Genomic DNA, 12,153 nt, shown 5'->3' with positions numbered 1-12,153 from the left:
AAGCCTTCCCAGGAAATGGAGTTATATCACAGACAAATTCTTTTCAATCATCGTAGCATTTCTGAAATATTCAGACCCAGACAGCCGGTATTAATTTTTTTTTTAATTTAAACTGCATGGTTTAGATGATAAGTAGGGACACTGAAACAGGTTTTATTTGCAGTGTCACTTGCATTCTTTACCATCAGTTGTACCCAGCCAAGTCCTCAATTTTGATACTAATGTATTTTTCATTTCAAAAATTACAATATTTCTCACAGTCGTGCTGCGTTTGGGAGATACACAGTCATGTCAACATACATGAATTTTATGAGAAGGAGATAGAGGTGAGAGTTATGGAGCAGTGTGGTTTGGTAGCCATATTATTTCATCGTGCAAAATCATTTGTCATGTTTGCATATATCACAGCAGCATGAAAAGTGACATTCTGCAGAAGTAATCAGATGTCCTCATATGGATTTCTGCTTTTAAAATTTTGGTGTAGGAGTTTCATGGTAGTCATTTGCTTGCTCACGGAATCAATGCTGTTTTTTGTTTCATTTTGTTTTGTTTTAACTCCTGGGAATATAAATGGGAACTCCTTGGTGTACTGTTCTCAGGCCTGCAGCAGATGGGTGCCCTTCCAAGGAGCTCCCACCATCTTTCTGTGGTTCAGAGAAAGATGCGGTGGTTATATGGCTTTAGAATTGGGTTCCACCTATTGGGGACAAAACATAGGTAAAAATTAGAAGTCTTTCTTTAGACTAAGGTTTCACTGTGATCATTGTAAGAATGTGTTAGTATGTCTTCAACTCCCATCTTTCATTTTTATTACAGATAACAACTTTGTCTTTTAAAAAGTTGTGAGCTTTAAATTATTGAGATACCAGATTACCAAAGAAATAGTTTCACAGAACAGATATAAACTTGATTTGTCCAGTTTGACTAAAACAGCTTTTCAAAACACAAAATCTAGCAGCTCAGTATAATTTTTTGACTGTTATTTATGATTCTCTTACATTCATTCAGAATGCTTGAAAATATTAGTAATTAGGCAGATAATTTGGATTGGTTTAGCTATTGTAAAGAGTTATTTCTCTCTAGCCATTTATAAAGTAAACTTTTATTATAAACAACTGAAAGCTTATGGTAGATGCCATATACAGTTGTCTGAATTGTCTGTAGTATAAACATCTGAATATAAAAAAATTAGGAAACGATAGGAATTCAGCAAAAGGGACTTCAATATTTACTTTGCTTACATTTTATTTTTTGCTTAATCCTGTAGAATCCAAAGGCCCTATTGTGCCTTTAAATGTAGCTGACCAAAAGCTTCTTGAAGCTAGTACACAGTTTCAGAAAAAACAAGGAAAGAATACTATTGATGTCTGGTGGCTTTTTGATGATGGAGGTAAGGTTGTTAATTTTTTAAAAAATGATTTTAAATTTAGTAAAATTGTGAAAATAGTAAGAAATGGCAGGCACTCTTTACCCGTGGACCCCATTCAAATTTTGCCAGCATTCCCAAAAGCAAAAGGATTCATTTCAGAATCAGGCACAGCATTTAGCAGTTTGGTCTTTTCAGTATCCCTAATGCGGAGGTTGTTCAGTAGTATTTCCTTGAGCTTCATGACCTTAACTTTTAATATTATGAACCGTTTTGTTGACTGTCACCCAATTTGAAGGGCTATTTTTATGTTTTATTTAATTAGTTTTTAGGTTGTCTATCTTTGGCAGAAATATTACAGAAGTGATGCTGTGCTCTTCTGTCTACATCTCATCAGGTGGCACAGGATGTTGATTTGTCCCGTCACTGATGAAATTAACCATTGAGTAATATATGGTTTTTACCACGTTTATTCACTGAAAAGTTATCCTCCCCCCCCCCCACATTTATAATTACAGGTATTGGGGATGGCACAGAGGAATTACTCTGAGACTATGTAAATACACTATTCTTGCAGCCTTCGCCACTATCTTTAGCATCCATTGATGTTTATTGTTGTTATTGTTGTGGTTGCCAAATGATGATGTTCCTGTTCCATCGTTTCTTCCTCATTTATTAGTTGGCATTTTATTGTAAGGAAGAGCTTTCTCTTTATTTCTGTCAGTGTGGACTCATCAATTCCTATTTTATTGATATTCAGTAGGATATGTGTTAGACTGTTCTTGTGTTGCTTTGAAGAAATACCTGAGACTGGGTAGTTTGTAAAGAAAAGAGGTCTAATTTGCTGACGATTCTGCAGGCCACACAAGCATGGTCCTGACATCACTCAGCTTCTGGAGAAGCCTCAGGGAGCTTTTACTTACAGCAGAAGGCAAAGCAGGAACAGGCACAACACATGATGAAAGCAGGAGTGAGAGAGACACAGGAGACAGAGATGCCACACACTTTTAAATGACCCGATCTCATGAGAACTATCACAAAGACAAGCACCAAACCTTGAGGGACCAACCCCCATGATCCAAACACCTCTCACTAAGCTCCACCTCCAGCACTGGGGATTAATTACAGTTCACTATGAGATTTCAGTAGGGGCTGATATCCAAACTATGCCAGAATATAATTTGTTACTTTCGTTTGTTTTGATGTTCCAATTGTCCCATATTTCGCCAGCACAGTCCTCCTTAGGCTGATTTCTTTCCATTTATCATGTCCCAGTCATTCTTTTGAGTTATTTTCCAACACAAGAAGATGTTCCAGGCTCAGTTTTATTGTTTTACACTTTCTCTTCATAGCCATGAAAGTAACCCTTTATCCAAGGAATGCTGGTTCCTTTTACTGAATAACAGTGTTTAGTAACAAAGATCAGGGCATTGGATATGCTTGTGTCTACTAGAGTGTCACTGCTCCCAGGCCTTCTCGATGGACAGAGCCAGGAACTCCTTGTATATGTGTGTGTGGAGATATAAATGGAGATCAAAAACCAATTTCAGTCCAGCTTCTACCTTTTCATATTTCTAATTTCATTGTTAAACATGGCTCCTGCTAAGGTCAATAAATACACTATCCCATTTGGCTACCTTCCTTGAATGGGATCAGACTCCATTAGGAGTCCTTTCTTTCTCAGGTCTGCTAATGGCTTTTTGACTGAATTATCAAGGAAGGACAGAAATAATATTTTTGTTTTATATGGTGTTGTAGTAGACATGTTTTTCGAGGCTAAATTGATGTTCCTGATTAAGAAATTAGCATTTAGTAAATGATTCATTATATTTTTATAATTCAGGTTTGACCTTATTGATACCTTACCTTCTGACTACGAAGAAAAAATGGAAAGATTGTAAGATCAGAGTATTCATTGGTGGAAAAATAAACAGAATAGACCATGACCGGAGAGCGTAAGTTTATTTCACATTGAAGGGCATGCATCTAGTAGCACTTCATTGCTACGGTATAAATTTGATAGGATAAAAATTAGACAATCCAGAAAATGTCTGTTATCTCGCTTTGTTCTTTACTGAAGTTAAAAATTTTGAATATAACCTTGTAGTCTTCATGTTTAACTAGTAGATACTTAATTTTACTTAGATGTAATTTTTTTTAACATATTAGCATTTTAGAATGTCCTTCTTAAATACTTGTAACTTTAAAGTGCTAAGCAACATTTTTCTTTTAATCAGGGGAGAAAGTGCACAAACATTACCTATTTGTATATGGGATACATTTTGTTGTAGACTCTAGACAACAAAATGCAGGATGCCATTGTCATTCATCCGATTCTTTCCGAATATACTGTCACAATTATAGTTCTTGTTTCAGTATTTCTCTCCTGCTCTGTAAGTACTCGTTTTGTCTTTGACCTGTAAGATGTATATTGTACAGACTACATAATGTGCATAATCTTCAACCTAATTAATGTGTATATTGTACACATTATGGATCAAAGACATGGGTATTTAGAAGCATTGAAACCCAGTTTTATTTTTCAGAAAGCAGAGTTTTGACCATATAATTCCTCTACCCAAAATACTTTCACGACTTTCCTGCTACCTGCCATAGAAAATCTAATTGTTATAATGTAGCAGTCAAGGCCCTTGACAGTCTGTCCTCTCATTCCCTTTCTGTTCTTCTATTTCCCCCAGTATGCCTTATACTTCAGTACACTTTTCCATATGCTCTAAGCATGCATGTGACTTCAGGCTTTTACTCCTTTGCCTACTCTCATCTCTCTACTGTAAATAGCTCTTCACTTGCCTCTCCTTTTATCTCTTTAAATACTGCACTCTTTAAAACCTAGCTCAGTTCTTCATAGTGCCTTTCCTGTTTCCCCCGCCTTACCCCCAGATCTAGTTGTTATGTTTCTTTCCGGAATCACAATGTACTTTATACCTACCACTCATCACATTCTGGCAGGTATTATATTTATTTTCTTATTTAAGTTTTGTGGGCCCTGTTATGTTTAGCATGTTTTATAGTAGGCACTTAATTGATAGGTCCTGGAATTCAACTAGGTGTTTATTCATTTCAAATAGTGAATTATGCAAGAAATGCTAATAATAAATTTAATAATCAAACCTGTAGCAAATCTTTTTTCTCATATCTCAATTTAAAAACATTTTCATTACAAATAAAATTGCATTTTTTTTGTATATATGTGCACTTCAACTGTTCTATTGTTGCCACCAATGTTTCATTGCCAGCTATGCCTTCAGAAAGGTATTTACTGAAAAATCAGGCTTGTTGATGCTCCTTTTCTATGTCCTGTTCCAGTTCCCTCCTCCCCCAAAATGCTATGAACGTAATCTGCCATCAACTATATCTTTAGTATGGCCCACAGGTCATATTTGGGCCCTGAGATAAGCATTCTTCTTGGATGGAAGAATAATCCAAAAATAAATATTTGTCTACTAGTTTTTATTGAAATTTATGTACTTATCAATATAGTTTGACTAAACTTAAGAAACATTAGCTGCCATTTAAATTTAATTATTAATGTCTCTTTGTCCATTACTCAGTACTAAGGAGAGATACAGAGAAAGTAAAATACTCAGTGATTGATTACTCAGAAAGTAAAGTACTCAGTGAATTTAAGTCTGCTTTGTGAATGAATGGTGTGAATTAATTCAAATGGACATTGTTTAGCACATGATAGACTGACTTTTTCTATAAATTATGCTTTTCAGATATATGGATTCAGCCCAATATAGAATGAAAATACTTGTATCTTAATTCTATTTATTTTTGTTGTAGGATGGCTACTTTGCTTAGCAAGTTCCGAATAGACTTTTCTGACATTATGGTCCTAGGAGATATCAATACCAAACCAAAGAAAGAAAAGTAAGTTACTCTACAAGTTTCTGATCCTTTTATAGATGGCCTACTCAGACAGATTCAACTTAATTAAAACCCAGAGATTTATTTTCCTGCTGTTAGTTACATGTGAAGTCAATATTTTAAAAATCTAGCATTGATAGTTGGTATGCATATATCAGATATTAAAGAAAGTCTAAAGAGTTTTCAATATTCAGAGACGATTTAAATTACAGCTTTACATGTGATTTCTGAAAGGTGGTTCATTTCCATTGCCCCTGCCTGCAGTCGTTATAACCACTCAGTCCCTGCTCTACATACCTATTACTTTCCACTGTTTTGTTTTATTGCTAAAATAGGAAAATCTAAACATTTGCCTACAATAGTTGCATTCAGAGTTCTTCTAGGAAAGACTTTGGAATATTCCACCTTAAAATGGTATATACAGGTTGTTATAATGATATTTGTATTTATTTTACCTGATATAATGTTAATTCTTAGATTAATGTTGAATCAATACAAAGCTGATGTAAAGAATTCCTTTTAGATAGGAAATAGTAAGGTAAAATTTGTAAGTGAGATTGCTTTTATTGTAAAACTGTGTACTGGGTGCTTCATACTAGATTTGATACTGAAAAATACGTTTTTCATGTTCATAGAGGATTAGAATGCCATTCATGTTATTTTATTGGTAAGTATATGGATGTAGAAATTAATTTTTCATTTCCTTAAATTTTTAGTGTCTGCCCTTTTCCCCTTCAAAATATTCTAGTACATTTTTTTACACTACTTTTATTCATTGATAACTGGGAAAGCCTTTGGGTGTTTTAGAGCAGAGTAGTAACACAATTTGACTTATTGCTCAAAGGGATCATTTTGGCTACTATGGTAAAATATATTTAGGTTGAGAGAAAATGGCCATAAGGGGAGGAGGGGTAGATACAGGGAGATCAGCTTTAGCAGTTAAAAATGCAATTTTATTACAGGTTGGAGATTCCTTATCCCAAATGCTTGGGGTCAACCAAAAGTGTTTCAGATTTCAGATTTTTTTTTTTTAATTTTGAAACATTTTCATTATACATGCTGGTTTAGAATCCCTAATCCAAAAATCAGAAATTCAAAATGTTTCACTGAGCATTTCCATTAGACATCATATTGGTGCTTAGAAAGTTTTAGATTTTGAAGCAGTTTGGATTTCAGATTAGGGATGCACAATCTGTATTGTCCATATGGGTTCTAATTTTCTCATCAGTTTGAGAGACTAGAAATTGCTGTTTTTGAAATAAATTGCCACAGTGATTATTATGGTTGGGGTATGGAGAGGAGCATAATAAATGAGAGGCACTAACTTTGCAAGTTATAGTTTAATATTTAAGATCTTTCTGTTATGTAACTTAAAATAAGATTAGTTGTGAGAATTCTTTGTTTTTTAAAGTATTATAGCTTTTGAGGAAATGATTGAGCCATACAGACTTCATGAAGATGATAAAGAGCAAGATATTGCAGATAAAATGAAAGAAGATGAACCATGGCGAATAACAGATAATGAGCTTGAACTTTATAAGACCAAGGTATTCTTTCACTTCTGCTTTATTTTCATTGATTTTTTATATAATAAAAGACATGAAAACCAAGAACTTCAAATTTGATATAGGAGGGGTCAATTGTATAAATGAACTCTAAAATAGATTTATTTGAGGTTAGCAGAAAGCATTTAAAAAAAAAAAAGATTTTTATTACACTAAAATTCATTTCCATTTCTTTTTGTCTCCTTATAGTTTTATGAACCATGCTAAATTCTTATTTCCAAATGGTCTAGGAATGACTTTGTCCTGTTTCATTTCAGACGTACCGGCAGATCAGGTTAAATGAATTATTAAAGGAACATTCAAGCACAGCTAATATTATTGTCATGTAAGTAATATCTTTATAAAGATTTTCTTGCTAATTTCTGATAATATGCTTTGAATTAATTTCTGTTCCAGCTACATATCTATATAACACCCATATTGACTTAGTTGTTGTAAGGAGGAAAAAACAAACTTGTAAAAATATACTATGCTTTAAGCATATGGAGAAAGACTAACCTTAAGCTTATATGAATCCCAAGTAATTTTTTTATCGTAATTGGAACCTTTTGTTTACACTTCTCACCTTTTCAAAATTCCTTATCTTTGTAAACACTACAGCATAGCCATTAAGTATGTGTGGATAGGAGGGTCCTACATTAAAATTTGGACCCCAGACAGCTTCCTCTTGAAAATAACCCAAAAAATGTTATTTGGCAGATTAAACTTGAATAGTGATTCCTGTCTGGATTCCCATTCTTATGTTTTCCACACACAAATTTTACATACCGACACATTGTCCTTGAGTTAAATACAGATGTAAATGCCTGCTTTGGCTCTTCCTCTACTGAACTAGGCTAGCTAGATATTCTTTGAACCCACATTTTCTCAGTTCTGGAACATGTGTCCTTAGATAGGAAAGCTCAGGCCTCTCCCCCACAAAAAAAGCCAAATAATGAAAAAAACTACCAAAAGATTGTTAGTTTAACAACAAGCATTTAATAAATCAGAAAGTTTCAAGTTTTGCTGATGATAAATACCTCTAATGGAAAAGACACTAAAACACAGAAATTTAGAGAAAAACTTACAAAGCAGCTGGTCACTGCTACCACCATCCATAAATAGAAATTAAAACTGAGATAAGAAGATAAAAATTGCATTTATCCATATATAGCTTCTGTTTTCTAAATTTGGATAGTAAACATACCTTTCACCTAAAAGAATTCTATTCTTATTAAAGAAGGGGAAATCTAGGGTTTAGTGTTATATCTCAGAGATACTGTGGTTTATAGAAATATTTACTGTTCTTATGAACAAATTCTTAAAAATCTTTGTTGAAAGATTATAGTCTTTTATATACACGTGTACGATGGTGGTACCATAAGATTGTAATACCATATGTTAAGCTGGGCACGATGGTGTGCACCTGTAGTCTCAGCTACTTGGGAGACTGAGGTGGGAGGATTGCTTGAGACCTGAAGTTTTGAGTCCAGCCTGGACAATGTATTAAGACCCATCTCTCTTAAAAACAAAAAAACCATATTTTTACTGTATCTTTTCTTTATTTAGCTATGCAAATGCTTACCATCGTGTTACAGTTGCCTATGGTATTCACTACAGTAACATACTGCACAGGTTTGTAGCCTAGGAGCAAGTGTCATATAGCCTAGATGTGTAGTAGGCTATACTGTCTTGGTTTGTGTAAGTACTCTTATGATGTTTTCATGAGGGCAAAATTGCCTGACAATAATAAGTTCTAAGAAATGAGTCGCTATCGCTAAGCAACACAACTGTGGTTGTTATTCTATATGCAGAATTCTCCTGCACTCAGAAATATTCTGTAATTATAGTAATTTATAGTAACTTATTGTAATCTAATTTATAATTTTTGCTACATTTTATTCTGTCAATGCATTGCTCAGGTTTTTTTTCTCTTTTTGATACCAGGAGTCTCCCAGTTGCACGAAAAGGTGCTGTGTCCAGTGCTCTCTACATGGCATGGTTAGAAGCTCTATCTAAGGACCTACCACCAATCCTCCTAGTTCGTGGGAATCATCAGAGTGTCCTTACCTTCTACTCGTAAATGTTCTATACAGTGGACAGCCCTCCAGAATGGTACTTCAGTGCCTAGTGTAGTAACTGAAATCTTCAATGACACATGAACATCACAATGGCGAATAGTGACTTTTCTTTCATGATTTCATTAATTTGAAAGCACACAGGAAAGTTGCTCCATTGATATGTGTATGGAGACTTCGGTTTTAGTCAATTCCATATCTCAATCTTAATGAATGGTGATTCTTCTCTGTTGAACTGAAGTTTGTGAGAGTAGTTTTCCTTTGCTACTTGAATAGCAATAAAAGTGTGTTAACTTTTTGATTGATGAAAGAAGTACAAAAAGCCTTTAGCCTTGAGGTGCCTTCTGAAATTAACCAAATTTCATCCATATATCCTCTTTTATAAATTTATAGAATGTCAAACTTTGCCTTCAACTGTTGTTTTTATTTCTAGTCTCTTCCACTTTAAAACAAAATGAACACTGCTTGTCTTCTTCCATTGACCATTTAGTGTTGAGTACTGTATGTGTTTTGTTAATTTTATAAAGGTATCTGTTAGATATTAAAGATGAGAATTAGGGCAGGTTAATGAAAAATGGGGAAGGGGAAATGGTAACCAAAAAGTGACCCCATGGTACGGTTTATATGAGTATATGTTAATACAGAGCTAGGAAAAAAAGACCCCCAAATGCCTTTTTAACCCCTCTGATTGGCTATTATTACTATATTATTATTTCTTGAAACCTTAGGGAAGATTAAAGATTCATCCCATACTTCTCTATTTCATGCTTAAAAACATGATTCTTTAAACAAAAATACTCAAGATCATTTATATTTATTTGGAGAGAAAACTGTCCTAATTTAGAATTTCCCTCAAATCTGAGGGACTTTTAAGAAATGCTAACAGATTTTATGGAGGGAATTTAGACAAAGCAATGTCATTTAATAGAATATTTCAATATTTAAGTGGAATTTCAGTATACTGTACTATCCTTTATAAGTCATTAAAATAATGTTTCATCAAATGGTTAAATGGACCACTGGTTTCTTAGAGAAATGTTTTTAGGCTTAATTCATTCATTATTCAATTGTCAAGTACACTTAGTCTTAATACACTCAGGTTTGAACAGATTATTCTGAACATTAAAATTTAATCCATTCTTAATACTTTAAAACTTTTGTGTTAAGAACTGCCAGTTTGTGCTTTTGAAATGTCTGTTTTGACATCATAGTCTACTAGTACAATTTTGACAGTGCATATGTTACTAAAAGCTTTATATAAAATTATTAATGTGAAGTTTTTCATTTATAATTCAAGGAAGGATTTCCTGAAAACATTTCAAGGGATGTCTACATATTTGTGTGTGTGTGTGTATATATGTATATGCATACACAGATGCATATGTGTATATATAATGAAATTTATGTTGCTGGTATTTTGCATTTTAAAGTGATCAAGATTCATTAGGCAAACTTTTGTTTAAGTAAACAAGTTCAAAATCAGATTAACAGATACAGGTTTCATAGAGAACAAAGGTGATCATTTGAAGGGCATGCTGTAATTTCACACAATTTTCCAGTTCAAAAATGGAGAATACTTCGCCTAAAGTACTGTTAAGTGGGTCAATTGATAAAAGTTTCTGTGGTGGAAAATTTATGCAGGTTTTCATGAATCTTTTTTTTTTTTTTTTTTTGAGACGGAGTCTCGCTCTGTTGCCATGCTGGAATGCAGTAACGTGATCTGAGCTCACTGCAACCTCCGCCTCTCCAGTTCAAGCAATGCTCCTGCCTTAGCCTCCCTAGTAGCTGGGACTACAGGTGCACGCCACCATGCCCAGCTAATTTTTGTATTTTGAGTAGAGACAGGGTTTCACATTATTGACTAGGATGGTCTCTATCTCTTGACCTTGTGATCAGCCCGCCTCGGCCTCCCAGAGTGCTGGGATTACAGGCGTGAGCCACTGCGCCCGGCTGGTTTTCATGAATCTTGATAGACATCTATAACGTTATTTTTAGTGGTGTGCAGCATTTTTGCTGCATGAGTATGAGCTAGGTATAGAGATCTGATAACTTGAATTCAGAATATTAAGAAAATGAAGTAACTGATTTTCTTAAGAGAAAATTCTACATTTTAACTCACAGCATTGTTCCATTGCAGGTTTTGCAATGTTTGTTTGGGGGTAAAGACAGTAGAAATATTATATTATTCAATAAACAATAACGTGTGAACTTTAAAAATGGATAATAGGGCATGGACTGAGTGCTGCTATCTTGAAATGTGCACAGGTACACTTACTTCTTTTTTAAGTTTTTCCTATTCAGGAAAACAACATTGTGATCTGTACTACAGGAACCAAATGTCATGCGTCATACATGTGTGTATAAAGTACATAAAATGTATCTAAATATTCATAATGTGGGGTGGGTAATACTGTCTGTGAAATAATGTAAGAAGCTTTTCACTTAAAAAAATGCATTACTTTCACTTAACACTAGACATCAGGTCGAAAATTTGCAAGATTGTTATAGTACTTATTTCAGCAATTTTTAGAGATGCTAGCTAGTGTTGAAGCTAAAAATAGCTTTATTTATGCTGAATTTTGATTTTTGTGCGAAATTTTTTTAGTTCTAATCATTGGTGATAGCTTGGAGATAAATAATTATGCCATGGCATTTGACAGTTCATTATTCCTATAAATAAGAATTCAGTGAGTTTAAAGAGAATGGTGGTGTTAAGCTGATGATTAACAGTTACTGAAATCAACTATTTATTTGTTACATTATTCCATTTGTATTTTAGGTTTCCTTTTACATTCTTTTTATATGCATTCTGACATTACATATTTTTTAAGACTATGGAAATAATTTAAAGATTTGAGCTCTGGTGGATGATTATCTGCTAAGTTTGAAAATGTAATATTTTGATAATACTGTACTATAACTGTCACACAAATGCTTTTCTAATGTTTTAACCTTGAGTATTGCAGTTGCTGCTTTGTACAGAGGTTACTGCAATAAAGGAAGTGGATTCATTCAACCTATTTAATGTCCATTCTTATATTTTATCTACAAGTTTTTGCCAGCTTTGTGGTTTTGTGTCATTTAGATAACTATTGCTTCATTCATTTCTGAATTTTTAAAATAGCTTTTACCTTAATATTCATGCCCTGGAAAAGTCATTCACTATTCCTAAACCTTTGCAGTAATCACTGTTAATACTTACAGTATGACTGAACCATCTGAGCTGCAGCTCATTATGGGTTTTTTTTAAGTGACCTGGCTTTTCTAATTCTGC

General features: G+C 33.8%; 1 protein-coding gene across 4 annotated transcripts in view; it reads left to right on the top strand.

The window, feature by feature from the left end:
• Window positions 1-11,899, top strand: part of LOC105467228 (solute carrier family 12 member 2) — a 104,102-nt gene extending 92,203 nt beyond the window's left edge. For 2 of the 4 annotated variants that reach the window (XM_011716710.3, XM_011716709.3), the window contains 6 exons: window positions 1,268-1,390; window positions 3,210-3,321; window positions 5,174-5,260; window positions 6,669-6,804; window positions 7,080-7,147; window positions 8,749-11,899. In XM_011716710.3, the coding sequence (XP_011715012.1) occupies window positions 1,268-1,390; window positions 3,210-3,321; window positions 5,174-5,260; window positions 6,669-6,804; window positions 7,080-7,147; window positions 8,749-8,884 (662 nt within the window). In that variant the 3' untranslated portion in view covers window positions 8,885-11,899. Of the gene's footprint in view, window positions 1-260; window positions 1,247-1,267; window positions 1,393-3,209; window positions 3,322-5,173; window positions 5,261-6,668; window positions 6,805-7,079; window positions 7,148-8,748 lie in introns of those variants that run through there. The other 2 variants (XM_071098502.1, XM_071098500.1) reach the window with 2 other exon arrangements.
• The last annotated feature ends 254 nt before the right edge of the window (window positions 11,900-12,153 follow it).

The sequence above is a fragment of the Macaca nemestrina genome, chromosome 6 (assembly GCF_043159975.1).
Source record: "Macaca nemestrina isolate mMacNem1 chromosome 6, mMacNem.hap1, whole genome shotgun sequence".
Classification (NCBI taxonomy): Eukaryota; Metazoa; Chordata; class Mammalia; order Primates; family Cercopithecidae; genus Macaca; species Macaca nemestrina.
Note: the sequence above shows the minus strand (reverse complement) of the source record. Positions and strands in the feature narration are given on the sequence as shown.